The 21,285-nt window shown below is 37.4% G+C and overlaps 1 protein-coding gene across 18 annotated transcripts in view; it reads left to right on the top strand.

The window, feature by feature from the left end:
- ENAH (ENAH actin regulator) overlaps positions 1 to 21,285 on the top strand; it is a 156,874-nt gene that overhangs the window by 33,968 nt on the left and 101,621 nt on the right. For 10 of the 18 annotated variants that reach the window (XM_082426190.1, XM_082426194.1, XM_082426193.1 and 7 more), the window contains exon 2: positions 18,111 to 18,161. The exons of the other annotated variants lie outside the window; for them this stretch is intronic. In XM_082426190.1, the coding sequence (XP_082282316.1) occupies positions 18,111 to 18,161 (51 nt within the window). The remainder of the gene's footprint in view (positions 1 to 18,110; positions 18,162 to 21,285) is intronic. 18 annotated transcript variants of the gene reach the window in all.

Genomic DNA, 21,285 nt, shown 5'->3' with positions numbered 1-21,285 from the left:
CTTTTGTGGTATCTCTGAGCCTGGAAAAGTAAGATACAAGGATTTGAAGGTATATTTGCATATTTGCGTATTTAGTTTGATTGTATCTTTGTGAGTAGAACTTAATTCACTTTTTTAAAATTGATGGTACAGTTGTCAGTGGACAGGTAAATTTTATCTAACTTCAGAATGAGAGTTGGAAATGTCCTTTTCATTCTGATGTGCAAGGTTGCATTTGTTGGCCTGAGCTCAGCGGATTTTCAGGACTTAAGCCTGGTGTCTTCAAACCTTGATTTAGTGGGTGGACTCAGTTTTCTAATCACTAGTGGAAACTCAGTGACAGTAAATTTTGAACGCTTGTATTTTATTGGAGTCTGGAATTACTCCCTCTAAAGGGTGGTTTCACTTTGATTCTTGAACATCTCACCTAGCTCTTCTCTTCAAAAAAGGATATTTTTCTCTTCAATTTTTATTTATGGATACAATATAAATATAGTTGCAAATACTACATATAGTTAGGTTCTTGTGAAACTGCATTTCAACTACAGATCATTACTACAGAAGAGTAAATGTAGTTAGGCTGTTTTTCTAGTATATTTAAATTTGAAATTCACTTATATGAGTAAAATTAAATTTATTTATTTTTTTCTCAACATTATTTATTATTGGCATATTGACTCCAGTGAGTTCTGAAATAATTCTCATGCCTCAGATGTGACTCTATTAAAATATTACTCAGAGGGTTTGTGTGTGTGTGTGTGCGGGGGGGCGGGCATTGGGATGGTGGGCATAAGATTGGTGTTGGGGGATAGGTTATTATAAGTACCTTATGGAATCAGAAATTTGAGGTAGGTCTCTAAATTTCTGAAAATTGGTCAGATATGCTATGAAGTATACTACAGCATTATCCTTTATTAAGAAGAATATATAATTAGTGATTTTGTTGTTATGACTGAAAACTAGACCCTTGCCTTGTCCGTAGGGAATATCCACAAAGTTATGTTTTCTTTGGCTTGGTAAGTGTTACTTGCCCACTGAAGTATTTTATATTTAAAAATAAGATTAAAGGGAATTCCCTGACAGTCCAGTGGTTAGGACTCCACACTTTCACTGCCGAGGGCCCAGGTTCTATCCCTGGTTGGGGAAATAAAATCCCACAAGCCGTGCCGCCTGGCCAAAAATCCCCAGCAAAACAAAACAAAAGATTAAAAATATAAAAATAGTATGTGCTATTATAGAAAATCAACAAAGTATGGAAAAGAACAGGTTAATCAGTCAACTAATATTATTGATTAGCTTCACAAATATTCATTATTACTGTCAGGTTCAGTTCTCTGGCCTGGAAATATATAGATAAATAAGATAAGAGTCCCAAGGAGTCTCTCAGGATGGCTGAGTGGAAGGACCTTGAGCTTACCTCCTCTCACGAACACACCAAAATCACAACTAACCTCTGAACAACTATCGATAAAAAACACTGGGACCTACAGAAGAAGATCTTCTACATCTAAAGGCATAAAGAAGAAAGCACAGCGAGATGGTAGGAGGGGTGCACTTGAAATGTAATCAAATCCTTATCCTCCTCCCCCCCACTCCCACCCCCACCCCCGCCTTGGGTGACCTTGCAGAGGCTCTGCCACAGGAGTGAGAGTTCTGAGGCCCATATCAGGCTTCCCAGCCCGGGGGTCTGGCATCGGAAAGAGGTGCCCCCCCAGAGCATTTGGATTTGAAGGCCAGCGGGACTTAATTGCAGGAGCTCCACAGGACTGGGGGAAACAGACTTAGCTCTTAAAGGGATTGTACAAAATCTCACTGGGACCAAGGGCAAAAGCAGTAACCTCATAGGAGCCTGGGCCAGACCCACTTGCTGGTCTTGGACAGTCTCCTGGGGAGGTGGGGTGGGGGGGTGGCTGTGGCTCCTGCTGGGGCCATAGAAGCTGGTGGCAGATATACTGGGGATTATTCATCTGCATGAACTCTCCTTGAGGCAGACATCTTGCTTGGGTCATTAGCACCAAGACCCGGCCCCACCCAACAGCCTGTAGGCTTCAGTGCCGGATGCCTCAGGCCAAACACCTAACCCGGTGGGAGGACAGCCCCACAGCCCCATGCATTAGCAGACAGGTTGCCTAAAGACTTCTTGATCACACAGCCCTGCCCACCAGAGGGCCAGGACCCAGCTCCACCCACCAGTGGGCAGGCATCAGCCCTTCCTGCCAGGAAGCCTACACAAGCTTCTAGACCAGCCTCACCCACCAGGGGGCCAGAAATCAGAAGGAAGAAAACTACGATCCAGTAGACTGCAGTCTGCAAACACAGGCCAGACACTACCCTGGGACCTCTGGCCCCTGGTCCTTGGGTGAGTGCACTGCTGGGACCCATAGGACGTCTCCTACAGAAGGCTACTTCTCCAAAGTTGAGAAACGTAATTAACCCCAAATAAGGTGGCAGAGGAATGTGTTTCAGATGAAGGAATAAGATAAAACTCCAGAAGAGCTAAGTGATGTGGAGATAGGCAATCTACCCGAGAAAGAGTTCAGAGTAACGACTGTAAAGGTGATCCAAGAACTCGGGAGAAAAATGGATAAGTTAGAAGGATTTTTAAACAAAGAGTTAGAAAATATAAAGAACAACCAAACAGAGTTGAACAATACAATAACTGAAGTGAAAAACAGACTGGAAGGAATCAATAGTAGAGTAAATGAAGCAGAATGGATCAGTGAGCTGGAAGAGAGAGTAGGGGAAATCACTACTGTGGAGCAGAACAAGGGAAAAAGAATGAAAAGAAATGAGGACAGTGCAAGAGACCTCTGGAACAACATTAAGCGCACTAACATTCGCATTATAGGGGTCCTAGAAGAAGAGAGAGAGAAAGGGCCTCAGAACATATTTGAAGAGATAATAGCTGAAAACTTCCCTAACCTGGGAAAGGAAACAATCATCCAAGTCCAGGAAGCGTGGAGAGTTCCACACAGGTTAAACCCTCAGAGGAATATGCCACGACACATTGTAATCAAAATGACAAAAATTAAAGGTAAAGAGAAAATATTAAAAGCAGCAAGAGAAAAGCAACAAATAACATACAAGGGAACTCTCATAAGGTTATCAGCTGATTTTTCAGCAGAAACTCTGCAGACCAGAAGGGAGTGGCATGATACACTTAAAATAATAAGGTAAGAGTCCCTGTACTCAGGGGGCCTACATTCTAGTAGGGGATGGAGGAGAAAGATGAATATACCCATAAGTCAGTAATCCAGTTATTCTCACGTTATAATAAGTGCAAAGAGGAAGATAAAATGTGTGGTGGGAAAAGGTGGGGGAAGAGGCTGCACCAAGGCTTGCCTTGATTGGAGTGATTAGGGAAGGCCTTGCTTGGAGGGTGAAGTTTGAATTGACTTGAAAGATGAGGGAGACAGTCATGTGGAGATCAGGAGGAAGAGCATTCTAAACAGAAGATACAGTAGGTCCAAAGGCCTTGAGATGAGAATAAGCTTGCTTTGTTCCCAGGGGCAGAAAGCAGAAAGAAAATAGCGTCCATAGCAAACCCATAGTAAACATCCTTTGAGTCTTTTTTGATGTATAGTTTGGCTTGTATTTATAGAATTTGTATTCTGCTTTTATCATATTTGCTTCATAATATAACATTCCCCCATTTCACAATGAATGCTTTTAGTAAACATTTTTAGTTTTGGCATAATTAATTTTGTAAATGCATCATGATTTTCTTACCTATTCCCTGATAATTGGACATTTAGATTTCTTTTCTTCCTCCCTCCCTTCCTTCCCTCCCTTTATTCTTTCTTTCTTTCCGTCTGTCACTATTATAAATGTTACGTGAGTGCTTTTGGATTGAAAGCTTTTTTGTTTCTTAGGATTGGTTCTCAGAAGGAGAAATATGAACTGGGGCAAAGGTATGAATTACTTATTGCCAAAATACTTTGCAGTTACCATCGTATGAGAGTTCTTAACTATATCCTGGCTTGCATTATTATATTTTTTAAAAAATTTTTTAAAATTGTGATTACGTATTTATAGCATAAAATTTACCACGGTAACCATTTTAAAGTTACAGTTCATTGGCATTGAGTACATTCACCATGTTGTACAACTATTACTACTGTTTAGTTTCAGAACTTTTTCATCACCCCAAATGGAAGCCCTGTACCCACTGAGACTGAGCAGTCACTTTCCAACACCACCCCCCCCAGTCCCTGACAACCACTAATATGCTTTCTGTCTCTATGTATTTGCTTATTCTGGGCATTTCATATAAATGAAGTCATAGAGTACGTGACCTTTTGTGTCTGGCTTCTTTTATTTAGCTGAGGTTCCAGGGTTTATTATGCCATAGCAAGTGTTAATGCTTTATTCCTTTTTATTCCCTTGTTTGGTACGTGTTTGGGTATGTGTTTGGATATACTACATTTTGATTCTCCATTCATCTGTAAATAGACAATTGGGTTATTTCTACCTTGCAGCTATTGTGAGTAGGTAGAGTTGCTATGAACGTTTATGTACAGGTATTTGTTTGAGTACCCATTTTCAGTTTCTTTGGGCATATACCTAGGAGTGGAATTGCTGGGTCAAATGGTAATTCCACTTTTAATCTAATGAGGATCAGCCAAACTGGTTTCCACAGCTGTACCATTTTACATTCCCACCAGCAGTGTATGAAGGTTCCACTTCCTCCACATCCTCTGCCAACACTTGATATTTTTACTTTTTATTATGGCCATCCTAGTGAGTGTGAGTGAAGTGGTGTCTTATTGTGATTTTTGATTTGTGTTTCCCTAATGACTAATGATGTTGAATATCTTTTCATGTGCTTGTTGGCCATTGAAATTTTTCAATTTAAAATTTTTATTGATGTATAACATGTATAACACGTACAGAAGTATACCTATCATTTGTGTTGTCCATGTAACCAACACCCAGATCAAGAAACAGCTTCCCTCATGCCCTCTTACAGTTAAAACGTCTTCCCAAAGGGTAACCACTCTGATTTGTAACAACGTAGATTAGTTTTGCCTGTTTTTGTACTTTCATAAATAGAATCATACAGTATGTATTCTGTGTCTGGCTTCTTTGGCTTAACTTTGTTTGACCCATTCATCCATATTGTTCATTTTATTCCATTGTGTGAAATACTAGTTTGTTTATCCATTCTACTGTTGATGAACATTTGCATTTGTAGTTTCTAGTTTTGTGATATTATAATGTTCTGAGCATTCTAGTATTTGTTTTTTTTCTTGAGCCTGTGTGTGCCGACTATATTTGACTTCTATAGTGGTTGCACTAGCTTCAGGTTTAGTATTATTTTTGCAGTGTTGCCATTGGTATAAGTATTTCCTCTACTTTGTTGGTTGGCTTTTTTTGGTTTGTTTAATTTTAGTTCTTTTTTGGACATAAGGAAGTTTTTAGTGGTTTCCTTTTTTCATTTCTTTGGTTAATTTTAAATTTAGAAAGTGACCACTCCATCTAGAGTTTTGATATGGAGAGTCAGCTCTGAGTCAGATAATCTTGGTATGAAGTTGAAGACGGATCAGATGTAAGCATACTTGAAAAAAAAAAGAGAGAATATTTTCTGACCTGGGGACCTGGCATTGTTTTGTTTTCTTATTAGATTTTAAGAGTGTCCTCCAGTATTTTTTACAGTAATTATAAAAAACACATTTATTTTTAACCCCACAGTGGGATCTAAGGACTTATTGAGGCAGGAATAAATATTACTGTCATTCTTTGTTCTTTGAGCTCTATTAACCTTCTACGCCTTAAAAGTACTTTATTTTAAAATTACAAAATAATGCATATGTGATATAGAAAACTTGACAAATACAGAAAAGCTTTCATAAAATGAAAGTAATACCGCTATTCTAGAAAAAAACCACTTTTGGTGTATATACTTCCTATTATTTTAATGCAATATTAGTTTTCTGTTGAACATAATGTTCTATAATGTGATTTCTCCCTTAATAATGTACTGTGAATACTTTGCTCTGTAATTAAATATTATTCTTTTTTTAACATTTTGGTCATGAGTATTTTTTTTTTAATTTAATTTAATTTATTTTTTTATACAGCAGGTTCTTATTAGTTATCCATTTTATACATATCAGTGTATACATGTCAATCCCAATCTCCCAGTTCATCCCCCCTCAGCGCCCCCCGCAGCCACTTTACCCCCTTGGTGTCCATACATTTGTTCTCTACATCTGTGTCTCAATTTCTGCCTGCAAACCGGTTCATCTGTACCATTTTTCTACGTTCCACATATATGCGTTAATATATTTGTTTTTCTCTTTCTGACTTACTTCACTCTGTATGACAGTTTCTAGATCCATCCACATCTCTACAAATGACCCAATTTCGTTCCTTTTTATGGCTGAGTAATATTCCATTGTATATATGTACCACATCTTCTTTATCCATTCGTCTGTTGATGGACATTTAGGTTGCTTCCATGACCTGGCTATTGTAAATAGTGCTGCAACGAACATTGGGGTGCATGTGTCTTTTTGAATTATGGTTTTCTCTGGGTATATGCCCAGTAGTTGGATTGCTGGGTCATATGGTAATTCTATTTTTAGTTTTTTAAGGAACCGCCATACTGTTCCCCATAGTGGCTATATCAATTTACATTCCCACCAACAGTGCAAGAGGGTTCCCTTTTCTCCACACCTTCTCCAACATTAGTTGTTTGTAGATTTTCTGGTGATGCCCATTCTAACTGGTGTGAGGTGATACCTCATTGTAGTTTTTTTTTTTTTTTTTAAGATTTATTTATGGATTGATTGATTGCTATGTTGGGTCTTCGTCTCTGTGCTAGGGCTCTCTCCAGTCGCGGCAAGCGGGGGCCACTCTTCATCGCGGTGCGCGGGCCTCTCACCATCGTGGCCTCTCCAGCTGTGGAGCACAGGCTCCAGACGCGCAGGCTCAGCAGTTGTGGCTCACGGGCCCAGTCGCTCCGCGGCATGTGGGATCCTCCCAGACCAGGGCGCGAACCCGTGTCCCCTGCATTAGCAGGCAGACCCCCAACCACTGCGCCACCAGGGAAGCCCTCATTGTAGTTTTGATTTGCATTTCTCTAATAATTAGTGATGTTGAGCAGCTTTTCATGTGCTTCTTGGCCATGTGTATGTCTTCTTTGGAGAAATGTCTGTTTAGGTCTTCTGCCCAGTTTTGGATTGGGCTGTTTGTTTTTTTAATATTGAGCTGCATGAACTGTTTATTTATTTTAGAGATTAATCCTTTGTCCTTTGATTCGTTTGCAAATATTTTCTCCCATTTTGAGGGTTGTCTTTTCGTCTTGTTTACAGTTTCCTTTGCTTTGCAAAAGCTTTTAAGTTTCATTAGGTCCCATTTTAAAATTTTTGTTTTTATTTCCATTACTCTAGGAGGTGGATCAAAAAAGATCTTGCTGTGATTTATGTCAAAGAGTGTTCTTCCTCTGTTTTCCTCTAAAAGTTTTATAGTGTCAGGTCTTATATTTAGGTTTCTAATCCATTTTGAGTTTATTTTTGTGTATGGTGTTAGGGACTGTTCTAATTTTCATTCTTTTACATGTAGCTGTCCAGTTTTCCCAGCACCACTTATTGAAGAGACTGTCTTTTCTCCATTGTATATCCTTGCCTCCTTTGTCATAGATTAGTTGACCATAGGTGCATGGGTTTATCTCTGGGCTTAAATATTATTCTAAATGATGATTTTTTTAAAATAAAAGCATGATATAAAGTTTAGTTTTTATCAAAGTAGTACTTATGGTCAAATAGTTCTACAAGGCTTAGACTTGGTAGGGGGGAGTAGTCCCTAGCTTTTTTTTTCCCCCTCTAGAATCCAGCTCTCCAGAGGAACGACTGCTGTCTTTTACTTGTTTCCTCTACAGTTTTTTGGTATTTCCAGATAACATGCTTAAACCAACATTTCTTAACTTGCTCCAGTTTTAGAATTTCTTTCTTGTCTTCCCACTGTGGAAGATAGGAGTTTAGTTTTTAAGCATTGCCTCCCTCCCCACGATGTGTACTTCCCATATTCTAGATATGGTTATATGACAAATTATGGTTAACCAAGTTTGCTTTATTATGATTACATAATATTTACATCTGCGCCATGTTGTGTATGCTCTGATTACATTTTCTTTTGAAGCAACGTTTTGTTTTATCCAGATTTAATGAATCTTTGTGTTCATTTACTTAGTTTTCCATGCATTCATCACTTATTCAGCTCCAAACTCTCCTTCTGATGTTTAACTCTCCTTTCAATATAGTCAAACACATCAAGTAATCTTTCATTGTTTTTTAGTTTTTTTCTTGGATACCTTTAACCTTCTGTTACAATTTGGATTGGCTGCTTCCTTGGCTGGCTTCTTGTAGTGGAACTTTTCTTCAGCATCATCATGGGAATTCTCTTTGCCTTTTTTCTGTGTGCTTATTACTACTAGTAGCTCCCTCATTATTGAAGCATGGGAAGCAAATTCTTTCAGACCTGGACTATTTAAGAATATGTTTTTTAGAGCCTCTTCTGACCAATAATTTGGCTGTAGTTAGAAGTCAAGGTTGGAAGTTATTTTTCCTCAGAATTTTGAAGGCATTGCTCTAAGTGTCTTCTAGTTTCCAGTGTTGCTGTGAAAAATCTGGTGTCATTCTGATTCCCAGTCCGTTGTAAAAAACCTGCTTTTTCTTTCTGGGAGCCTTTAGTATCTTCTCTTTATTCCTGGTGCTCTGAAACTTTTTAGTAATGAGTCTTAGTGTGATTCTGTAAAAAGAAAAAACAACAAAAAACTCATTGTGCTAGACCTTTTTAATCTAGAAACATATGTGCTTCAATGCTAAGAAATTTATTATTTCTTTGGTAATGGGCTCTGAAAAGGAAGAACTCCTGTTATGGGGTTTTTGGGCCTTCTGAGCCAATTCTTTTTTTTTTTAACCTCTTTTTTTCCCGTTTATTGTCTTTGTTGTTGCTGTTCTTTTTTTTATATTCCAACTCTTATTGAATTTAAAATTTTTAGTGTCTTTTTTTAATTTCAGAAGTTTTTTTTTTTGGTTTGTTTTATGAATGTTCCTTTTAATAACATTCTTTTTTAAAATATTGATTGATTGATTGATTTATTGCTGTGTTGCGTCTTCGTTGCTGCATGCAGGCTTTCTCTAGTTGCAGCGAGCGGGGGCTAGTCTTCGTTGTGGTGCGTGGGCTTCTCACTGCGGTGGCTCCTCTTGTTGTGGAGCACGGGCTCTAGGCACACGGGCTTCAGAAGTTGTGGCACGAGGGCTCAGTAGTTGTGGCTCGCGGGCTCTAGAGCGCAGGCTCAGTAGCTGTGGCGTGTGGGCTTAGTTCTTCCGCAGTATGTGGGATCTTCCCGGACCAGGGCTCAAGCCTGTGTCCCCTGCATTGGCAGGCAGATTCTTAACCACTGCGCCACCAAGGGAAGTCCCAATAACATTCTTATTTCACCGATGAATATGTTTTTCTCCATCTGAGGATATTAATCTCACATAGTTTGAAATTTTTCCTGTTCCCTGGTTTAATGTATTTGTTTTTGTGTTAAAATTTCTTTTCCTCTCCTTCTGTTTTGCTTCTTACTTTTCAAGTTAAAGGCTTTATTAAATGTTTGATGGTCCTTGGCTGTCTCTTCAGATTTATATGTGAGACTTTTTTTTTTTTTTTTTTTACTTTTACTTTTAAAGTGAAAGGGATTTCCCTGGTGGCGCAGTGGTTAAGAGTCCACCTGCCAATTCAGGGGACATGGGTTCAAGCCCTGGTCCAGGAAGATCCCACATGCTGTGGAGCAACTAAGCCCGTGTGCCACAGCTACTGAGCCTGCGTTCTAGAGCCCGTGAGCTACAACTACTGAGCCCTCATGCCGCAACTACTGAAGCACGCGTGCCTAGAGCCCGTGCTCCACAAGAAGAGAAGCCACCGCAGTGAGAAGCCCATACACCAAAACAAAGAGTAGCCCCTGCTCACTGCAACTAGAGAAAGCCCACGTGCAGCAATGAAGACCCAACACAGCCAAAAATTAAAAAAAAAAAAAAAAAAGTTTTGTCAAGGTTATAAGAAAAGAAAAAAAGATGAATGGGATTGTGTTGGGTAGAAAGAAGGGAAAGACATAGGTCTAAAATGTACAGCAGAGGTGAAGAGCATAAAGGGTCCAGGGACCTATGAAGAAGTAATGAAAGAAAAAGTGAAAGGGAAGGTGTATTTTCATGGGCACAGCTTATAGGATGATGTTCCTCTTTGAAGGGTAAACTAGTGGATCTGATTTTCTTTGTGAGATCTTCATTTGCCAGTGTTGGTAGGTCTTTTTTCTTTTAGGCATTTGTTTTCCATAGAGAGATTTTCCTGCCTAAGAGAATAAACTTGACTGCCAAGATTCTGTGGCTACGTTGGGGAAGAGGAGGGTAGTAGGTGGTTGGTAGTTACCATTCAGTATTTAGACTTGCACTTCGTTCCCATTATACCTTCCTTCAGAAATGGCCTTTGTTTGTAGTCTCCCTAGTGTAAACTTTCCAGAGTGAAGGACTGAGTGTCTGATTGGGCTTCTTGGGTGCTGGAGTCTGGGAGTTGCTCCTTGTATAGTGTGTTGACCAGTTCTTTTCAGCCTACACCACTCCTGATTCCTGAACTTTTCTAGGCTTTTTTTCTGGGCACTTACCCTCAACAACTTCACTAGACAATTTCCGTTTTCTTCATCCATTTGCTTTCCAGCTTCCAAAATTGTAGTTTGCTACAATTAGTAGTATGTATGTGTGTATATATAGTTTACTGTAGTTCTCTTTCTTCTTTTGTTTGTGTGTGGTCTGTGCCTTGAAAAAAATTATTTATTATTTAGTGTTGGACTTGAAAGAAATGCCACTGTTCCATTCTGCCAAGGAGAGGATGAAGTGTTTGGGTGAGGCGTTCTCTGGTCTTTGTGTCGGGCGTGGCTGTCTGTTGCGTCACTCAGGACCTGCCCGCTGCGTCACTCAGGACCTGCATGTGTGCTTCTTTTATCGGATAAACGTTGGGCTAGTTTTGTGACTGGTTAAGGTTATTAAAGTTTACTTTTGAATGGACTGTGAATGCTTTTCAACTAATTTATTAAAATATGGTAATTCTAGTAGGTTAAACTTAGATATAATGTATTATTATTATTATTATTATTATTATTTATTATTTTTGGCTGCATTGGGTCTTCATTGCTGCACGCAGGCGTTCTTTAGTTGCGGCAGCAGGGGCTACTCTTCCTTGTGGTGCTCGGGCTTCTCATTGCGGTGGCTTCTCTTGTTCCGGAGCACGGGCTCTAGGCGTGTGGGCTTCATTAGCTGCGGCACGTGGGCTCAAGCTGCTCCGTGGCATGTGGGATCTTCCAGGTGCAGGGCTCGAACCTGTGTCCCCTGCATTGGCAGGCAGATTCTTAACCACTGCGCCACCAGGGAAGCCCGATATGTATTTTTTAAAATGATCTAATATTGTATTAGAAGGATTTATAAAACATTCTCTTTTGGTACTTGATGGATAATCTAAAAGGAGCGTATTCTTTAATACAAGGGGGATGTGAGGTTTAGGTTTTTAAGATGTTCAGTACTTTCAGGGTAAGAGTATTAATTAGTTTGCTAGAGCTGCCGTAACAAAATATTGCTGACTGGGTGGCTTCAACAACAGAAAAGTATTTTCTCACAATTCTGGAGGCTAGATCTAAGATTGAGGTGTTGGCAGGTCTGGTTTCTTCTGAGGGCCTCTCTCCTTGGCTTGTAGGCGGCCCCTTGCTGTGTCCTCACATGGTCTTCCCTTAGTCTGTGTCCCACTCTCCTCCTTTACGGGTACCAGGCATGTTGGATCAGGGCCCACGTGTATGACCTCACTTTACCTTAATTGTCTCTTTAAAGATACTAACTCCACATACAGTTACATTCTGAAGTACTAGCCATTAGGACTTCAACATATGAATTTGGGCTGGGGGTGTGGGGAGATTAATAAAATTCAGCCATTAAAAAATATTTTTATTGTCTCTTATGCTTTGAAAGCAGTATTGTTTCAAATACACTTGAGAAAGGAATGTATTTGTGTAGCCCAGTGGAAATAGTCTGGGCTTCGTAGTCAGATATATAGGCCTGGTTCGAATCTTAGCCTTTCCTCTTAGTAGTTCCCTAAATTATTTAACCTCTGTAAGACTTGCTCCCAAATCGGTGAACTGAGAATAACAGTATATCACAGGGTGATTGTATGAAATTAAAGACTATGTTTGTTAAAGTGCCTGGACATATACTTGCCTCTCAAATATTCGCTATTGGTCTTTCTTCTTTCCTAAAATACTGTGTTTTGTGTATCCTTTTTTCTTCTTATTTAATATCAAGAAATGTCAATTTCAAATATAGACATATATTATTTTTAAAATTACCATATGCTTTTCTATTCACAAGTGATTTTCAATACTGGCAGTTTCATAAGGTTCAACCTAAAAATGTATTTACCCAGTCTGTCCCTTGGTGAAATTTCCCATCATCGCAAGTTGTTGGTTTAGCATTCTTATACATACGTAATACACTTACTTAAGTGAAACCTACGGAAGTGTAATCTGCTTGATTAGTGCATATCTACATTTCAAAGACTTTTAATGTTTAAGGACAAACAGCTTTTCAAAATGCTTATTTCACCTTTATGAACACGATATGATCGTGCCCTTTTCCCATTCTGATATTATAGAAGTTTGAAAGGATATCTTGTTTTAACTTGGGTTTCTTTGTCCAGTGAGCCTCAGTATTTTCCGTATCTTTATCAGGCTTCTCTAAATGTTTTGTGAATTGTCCATTTTTATATTGAGGTATTTGGATTCTTATTTTTTAAAGATATCTTTTCCATTGCTTCTAGATTTGTCTTGTGTAAAAGTTGAAAATTCTGTTATTGTTTTCCCATTTGTTAATTAAACTAAAGAGAATAGAACCTTTTATTTCCTGGATGAAGAAGCTGAAACCTAAAAGACCACATCCATACACACTTGGTAGTTGAGGGAAGGATTCTCTGTTCAGATTGCTCAAGTTTGAACCCTGATTTTATGGTTTAGTACCTTTATAATCTTAGGCAAGCTCTTTAACTTCTAAGCCTCAATTTCTTCACCTGCAAAATGGGAATAACAACAGACAGTATCTATTTCATGATTATTGCAAGAATTAAATGAGACAGTGGTTGCAAAGCTATCCAGTGCAGGTCACATAGTAAGTAAGTACCGTGTGGAGTGTTAGCTGTGAGCGGTAAGATTAGTTAATGGTTGTGGGAGTAGAATCCTTGATTCCAGTGCCCTTTGTTTATTGGCATTCCTAACCTTTTCACTAGAAACCCCCTCAGCATTTAATACAGAGTAGTATTTATTTTAAATAGTATTTATCATTTTTCATTTCAAGACAGAGTATGTGTTACCAGCTAATTGTAATTAGTCTTAAAACACTTTCTTGAATACATCTATTTAGTTGCTTTTGCTTTTTCTAATTTTGTGATCATAGTTTAAAAACAGAATAAAACTAATAAGACATTGTAACTCAACAATACTTTAATAAAAATAAAAACAAAATACACCATATTTAAGAGGGATTCCTATTGTAACTCACCATTGGTTTTTAGTAGCAGTCAGTAACTGACCCACGTTTATGATGGTTTTGTTTTGGACCTGGTTTTGTTACAACACAGGCTCACAGGCACAGTAGGCACACCCTGGATGTATCTTGATTGTTGGGAAAGTTACGGCTTGCACATTACAGGAACTGTGACGAAAGGCTGGTAGATCTTGCTTGGTTAAATAATAAGAAAAACTGGTGACTTTTATTTCCCAGTAAAATTTAAAAGTTAGATCTTTGTATCCAGTCTGTTTTAAAATTAGATTATAATTTATTCACTGTTTAGCCATCATTAGTAGTACTTTTTGTGGTATAGCAGGACTGTTTGAAGGGCAGATGTAACACTTTGTTTTACATTTCAAGCTTTATTTTGTAATGTTCTTACTGTCTTTTCAAAGTAATAAGTTATGCTATTTACAAGTTGTGTGTGTGTGTTTTAGATTTTTAATTTAGTATTTCCTATTTGCATTTCAGAGATTAACAAGTAGTTTGACTGCTCCAGGTTCATGTTTTTGGAATTGTTTTCCTGTTGTTCAGATTTTCTTTCATTAGCCCTGTGAGCAATCAACACTATATACTGACATCATCCCTATTGTGTATAAACTCTTTAACCCTTCACAGTCCCTACTGTGATGTCTAGTTAATGTTGATTAAAGTATATGCTTGCAGCCATCTTGTAATCTTTTCTCTTAGGGCTTATCTAAATAATGCAAATTATGCTTATTTTCAAATCTTGGTTTTTCTCCATTTACAAGTATTTGTTGCTTTTTTGTGCTAATTAGCTGAATTAAAAAAAGGAGGATTTATACTGTTTGGTCTATTATATTCTGTTATTACTATATTCCAGTGCTTTATGTTAACACATATAATTTATTTTGGTTGTTGTTTGTTTTTCTTTTTTATTGAAATATAGTTGATTTACAAAGTTGTGACAGTTTCAAGTGTACAGCAAAGTGATTGAGTTATACATATCTATTCTTTTTCAGATTCTTTTCCATTATAGGTTATACAAGATATTGAATATAGTTCCCTGTGCTATACAGTAAATCTTGTTGCTTATCTGTTTTATATGTAGTAGTGTGTACCTGTTAATCCCAAACTCCTCTAATTTATCCCTCCCTCTTTTCCCCTTTGGTAACCATAAGTTTGTTTTCTAACACATATAATTTTTAAACATTGGTATTTATTGCTTGTGGAGAAGTCGCTTGGTAAGCAGTCTTCCTTTGTTTTTACATAATACATTTCTGATTTTTACAGTCTTTTTCTTTACAATCCTAAGTGATCAGCATTTTAAATTTTGACCGTTTAAACCCATAGCCATATGCTACTTAAATTTGTGAAATTTTATGTTAAGTGATTTGTTTTACTATTTTGTATATTGGCTAATGCTCTAAGTTTTAAAACTTTACATTTGGAAAATACTAATGTTTTTCTTAATGTACTTTTTCACAGTCCTTCTGATTGATATTCCCTGAGTGTTGTCTTTGAAAAATAAACATGACTCATAGCACTTAAGTAGCCAGGCATGCCTATAATGAATGCCTCTATGTACATTTTGAGGCTGAGGTAGAATAAACATAGCAAGCAATCCCTTTTCTTTTTGAAAATGGACTTGATAGTGTTAAATTTAAAGGTGAACAGAATTTCAGTTTTGGAGAAAGAGAAAAGCAAAGGTTTATATTAGAAGACATACTTTTTTCAATATTCTCTAATTTAATATAGAATATTCATGTATAATTAAAAATAATTTTGTAGGAGCTGAAGATTGCCATCTCTTAAATAACTCATTTCAGGGGTTATTCTTCACTAGCTCTTAAATATGTACTTTGAACTGTAATAAAGAGGTGTATATGTAGCTTAAAAAATCCTTTAAAAGTTTTAAGGAGTTTCATATCTAATTTTAAATGTTTGTTTTGTCAAATTTTTAATTTATTTTTACTTCGAGAAAATGACTCTTAAGGTAGAGTCCTCATTTTGGATGGTCAAGAGCCGTTGATTAAACAATCCATTTTTTGGGCCATTGATTTGTGGTGCCCTCTTACCCTTTATTAAATTGTCATTTAATTTTTGGTGTCTTGGAGTAAGTTCTTATTCAGTTCTGTTTGGCCATTTATTCTTGTGCTCATACCTTAGTGTTCTTAATATTGTGGCTATAACTTACGGTATGTCTTAATGTCTGATCCTACAAGTTAATTTTTTTAAAAGTTGATTTAGTTGTTGGTAAACCTTTTATTTTTGTATAGACCTTTTAGGTTAAGTTTTGAGTTCCTTAAGGAATCCAACTAGAATTTGAGATTGCATTAAACTTATAGATTAATTTTGTAGACAAATGATGTTCTGATATTTGTGTATTGTATTGGTTCTTTTAGATAGGTGATGTCACTGGCAACAGTGCCAGTTGTCTCTCTTCCCTTCTAAAAGTTACCTTTTCTTTTTCCTTTCTCGCAGTGTTGGTCAGGGCCTTCAGCACTGCGAGTCAGCACGGTGGTATCTTTTGACTTAAGGGAAATGCACATGAAGTTTGTCTGTTTTATATTTGTTATAGTATTTGGTATATATAACCTTTCCCAGTTAAGGAAACTTTCTTTTATACCTGGTTTGCTAAGATAAAAATTGTTAAACAGATGCTGATTTCTTGCAGTTTTTCTGCTTCTGTTGAGATAATCATATATTTTTTCTTTTAGCTTTTAATATGGAGAATCTTGTTTTTTTAAAGTACACTATTGGATTTGGTTAGTCAATATTTTATTTAGGATTTTTTTACACCTACTTTTGTAAGTGAATTGGCCTGTAACTTTATAGTGTTATTTGGTTTTAGAATCAAGATTACCAGCCTGATAAAATGAGTGAGGCAGCTTTTGCTCTATTTTACTTTCTGAAAAAACTTACTTTAGATGAGGATAAACTGTTTCTTAAAATTTACCTATTAAAAAAAATCTCAACCAGAAATTTTTTTGGAGAGGAGCATTGCCATTTTAATTACCTTAATCTTTAAAAAAAATATTTATTTATTTTATTTTTAAGATTTATTTGGCTGTGCCGGATCTTCGTTGCTGCTTGCGGTATCTTTTAGTTGTGGCATGCCAGATCTAGTTCCCTGACCAGGGGTCGAACCCATGCCCCCTGCATTGGGAGCCTGGGGTCTTAACCGCTGGACTACCAGGGAAGTCCCTGTTTCCTTAATCTTTTTTTTTTTTTTTAATTAATTAATTTTTACTTTTGGCTGCGTTGGGTCTTCATTGCTGTGAGCAGGCTTTCTCCAGTTGCGGCGAGCAGGGGCTACTTTTCGTTGTGGTGCGCGGGTTTCTCACTGCGGTGGCTACTCTTGCTGTGGAGCACAGGCTCTAGGCGCGCGGGCTTCAGTAGTTGTGGCACTCGGGCTCAGTAGTTGTGGCACGCGGGCCCTAGAGCGCGAGGGCTTCAGTAGTTGCAGTGTGCAGGCTCTAGGGCACATGGGCTTCTGTAGCTGTGGCACACATGCTCAGTAGTTGTGGCTCGTGGGCTCTAGAGTGCAGGGTCAGTAGTTGTGGCGCACTGGCTTAGTTGCTCTGCGGCATGTGGGATATTCCCGGACCAGGGATCGAACCTGTGTCCGCTTCATTGGCCGGTGGATTCTTAACCACTGCACTACCAGGGAACTCCCTGTTTATTTACTTCTGTTGGTTTCTTAAAAATTACCAATGTCTGTATCTTCTCTAATAAGACAAGTATTTTAATACACTTTCATGTTCTTGGGTGAGGTTTACCCTCACCCAATTAAGTGGATATTATTTAGGATTTTTAGTTCTTATAATTATGAGTATACTTTGTCTTTCCCTTTTTCTTTTTTTTCCTTTTTCTTTCTTTCTCCCTCCTTTTCTTGCTTCATTTCTTTCTTCTCTCTTGCTTGTTCAAGTTTTGAAACTCATATGTAAAAGTATACGAATACTCTTGTACGTGGAACAACTTCATTCTCTTTTAACTTTACCACATGAGACGTTACTGTGTTAAACATGGTGTAAAGGGGCTTTCGGTTCCACTGGGTGCTCTGAGGGAGGTTCCTTCAGTTCTTTGCAGCTGTTACCTTATCTTTAAAAAGGAATTAAGAATACTGCCCTTGCAGAGGTTTTGTGAAGATTGAGGTCATACAGAAGCATATAACTAAATAATAATATTAATAATTGTAAAAAAAAAAAAACAGTAAGCAGAGGTAAACTCTTAATACCACTGATTAAGAAGCAAAGATTTAAATTAAAAAGTTAAACAGGTTAAAGTTAAAAAGATTTCAGATTTGGATCTCATTAGAATGTGATATTAGAATATACCTAGTAGGCCTTATGCATTATTTTTTCATATTTTGTTCAGTTTTAGTATAGCAAAAGAAAACAAAAAAAGTGTATTTTTCTGGTTCAGGATTCAGTTCAGATGGCATGTTGGGTTTTGTTGTCATGTCTCTTTTAATATGGAACATTCTTCAGTCTTTCTTAAGCTTGACCTTTTTGATGAGTAAAAGGTTATTTGTATAATGTCCTCCAAAATGTCCTCTAATTTCGGTTATTTTTGTTTCAGTATCTGCGTTGTTCCAAAGCACTACCATTACAAAACCTGGAGTCCCTATGGGTAATGATTTAACATGGTTTTAATGTTTAAATTGTTATACTTCACCACTGGTAGATTATTCATTTCTTGGCAAAACAGAAACATAAATAATGGGTTACTTTGGGTATATGTCCCGCATATAGGAATGGTGTCCACTACTTGACTGGAGCACTTTTATTGTCTTTTTCAAGAGAGTCTGAGAAAGGAGGGGAGAGATAAGAGGGGGATTTAATTAAGTCTTCTGACCTAGACGTCTCATCAGAATGAGAGAAACAATGCAGCTAGCAGCTGTGGCCACTTGTTCAACTTACGTACCATATTTATGTCACTGGTCAAATGTTTTAATTTTCATTTAAATATCTAGAGAAGAACTGAAGTCTTAAGGTGGCAGCTGTGTGTGAGGAATAGCCTATCGAACTGCAAGATAAACAGTAATTTTTAATCCTTTGCTGCCCAATTTACATCTGTATCACCTGATTATGATGTGATTTTTATCACCTCATTTTATCACCTGTGATTTTTATCACCTGATTTTATTCTTTAACTTTTGAAATGAAATGGTTATCTGTATGATCAAGTTTTCAACTGTTTTCCTAGACCAAATAAGTCAAATTTCCTAGAAACTGTTAAAACTGATTTAGAGCAATATACATAAGCTAAATCTCTCCTTTTAGGCTTAATAATTAGAGAATAATTGTGGTCTTTTTTTGTTATTGTATATTTTAAGTGTTATTTGATGAATAGTTAAACTTTTTGAAGAGTACTTTCTGAAGCCAGCCCTCCCCAGCACCCCAACCCAAGCTTCACCAAGGCTATATGTGGTCTTCCTAGTTTTGTAATATGGCTTGGATAATTTCAGGGACCATTTTACTTTAGAGATCAGGAAATTGAAGATCCAGGAGGGCTGAACTCAGCTTGAGTCCTCCAGACTCTGCTGACCTGGTGCCAGGTCTGATTGGCAGAGGGATCAGTTAGGTGGGTTTCCCTGGCATGCTTAGCATAAGTTACGTCCCTATTGTGATTGTTGCTAAGGGAAGAAAAGTATCTGAAAATTGGGTTTTCCAGTGAGGAGTACTTTGTGCTAGACATAGCTGTCTGTCTCACTAGCAGTGGGACTTCTGGAAAAGCGTATTAAAAGATAGCATGAGCCTTTTGCAGCTAAGTGGCTTATGAGGTCAGTCAAGGAAAGAAAAAATAAGCCAGCTTCAAAAAAGTCTTTTTCAATTAAAGTTGTGGGAGGAAATAAGGACTGTGTCAAGATACTGAGAAAACTAGTTTTCTAAATTTTTAGCCAAATAGAATATCCTCTTTAGTAGTAGGGAAATAAAAGGAATACTTGAAGTTTAGTTGCAGGCATTACATATCTTGAGGAAAAAAGAGGACACTTCTAAAATTAAAATGTAGCCCATAAACATTTTTAATTTTTGTGAATTGAATTACTCATCGTTTTGAATGTTGCCTTCTGCTAAATTACTCCTTTAACATGAATTGAGTTTGACTGTTTTGTTCAGTCATTCCTAAATGTTAGATGAAATTCATTTAATGTTTTGAACTTTATATTTTTAGATGTACTCTAAGAATTACACAGCTGTTGCTTGGAGATGTATGTGAATTACTGTGAGAAACAGGATCATGATTTAGGTTCTATGCCAGCTGATAGTCAGCTGCCACAGAATTAAAAGATTAAGCTAACACATGAGAATATGGGTATAAAATCATGCTTTAGAATGTTCTGAATATGCCTACCTTGTTTCAGGTACCTAGTAGTCATGACAAAGTGCGTTTCGTGATTGGAACACTGGCTTTAGGTTTTCTATTCAAAAGCTGGGAGTATTTTCCCCTCATTTTGTTAAGAATTAGAGTTAAGTGTGACCAGCTAACTACTCATGTCAAGATATATTTCATTAAGTCAACTTCAGTTTTGGACTTCATCTGATTAAAATTAATTGATTAGGAGAAATATTTAGTTTGAATCTTTTGCCATGATTAATTTGGTGGTTTTAAGATTGAGTTGCTCCCAAGGTTCAGTTAAATAGATCTGACACTGTATGTTGTTTTCTAGATGCCTATTTTCCCTCAACTGTATCAATTCCGTATGTTCATTTAGTGCATAAATAAATACATAGGTATACAGAATTTAGAAGGTTAGGTTCTAACCTTCACTGACTATGCTTTAGCAAAGGTGTCTATAAAGTAAGAGAAGTTTACCATTTACTTCAAATACAAAATTGCATATTATTTCTTTGGGAGATGATGGCTAATAAAAAAAAGTTTAAAAAGATTAAAATAGTGGTTGTCCATGTTTCATGCTGTCCATGTTTCATGTAATCCGTTTGCTCACTTGACATTCAGCAAATACTTGAATATACTTCAGGTATTAACACTGTAGATAGAGGTGATGCAGTTCTCTATACCAGGATGTGCACTGCCTAATGAATTGTTACAATGCAGTAAGAATCATGCTGTGATAGGAGTACTTCTGGAGTTCTGTGGTGCTTGCAGACCTACTTGAGGGGTGGTGTGGAAAGGGGCCAGTCCAAGAAGAATACTTTGATGTGACCTGTAAGGTATGGATTGAGCAGTAACAATTAATTAACAAGATGGTGAGGGCAAAGAAGGCTTTTGAACATTCAGGAATAGCCTGATTAAAGGAATGGAGAGAAGAGAGACGGTGCCCCAGTGGAGCAGCAAGATCTAGGAGATTGTAATGATGTCGTTTCACTGAAGCAATCCCAGAAACAGACTTTGCACTGCTTGAAGATGTCCTCACTCAAATTGGAAAAAATAAAAATATTGCATGTGCTTATGACTTTTCACAACCATTGAAGAACAAATGCCCTTGAACTCTGAATCTAGCAACGTTCCAGTGAAGCCCTGTAGTTGGTTCCCAAGATAAAATAATCTCTGCATTTCTAGCCTCACCTCAACATTTATTGCATGCACATTCATTTCAGCTGCTTCTTATGGTAGACTGAAAAGAGAATTTTACAGCTGATACTATGTAAGAATAGCAGGTGTATTCTCAAGGCACATTAGTATGGCTACTTTGTCAGCAGGTTCCAGCGGACAGTCTTCACCGCAAGCAGCTATTGATTGTTATTAACTCTACTTTGTTGGTATTATTAGAAAAGCACAGCACTAAGGC

This window comes from Balaenoptera physalus (assembly GCF_965194825.1).
Source record: "Balaenoptera physalus genome assembly, chromosome: 1".
Classification (NCBI taxonomy): Eukaryota; Metazoa; Chordata; class Mammalia; order Artiodactyla; family Balaenopteridae; genus Balaenoptera; species Balaenoptera physalus.
The sequence above is the reverse complement of the archived record's forward strand: the minus strand, read 5'-3'. Positions and strand labels throughout refer to the sequence as shown.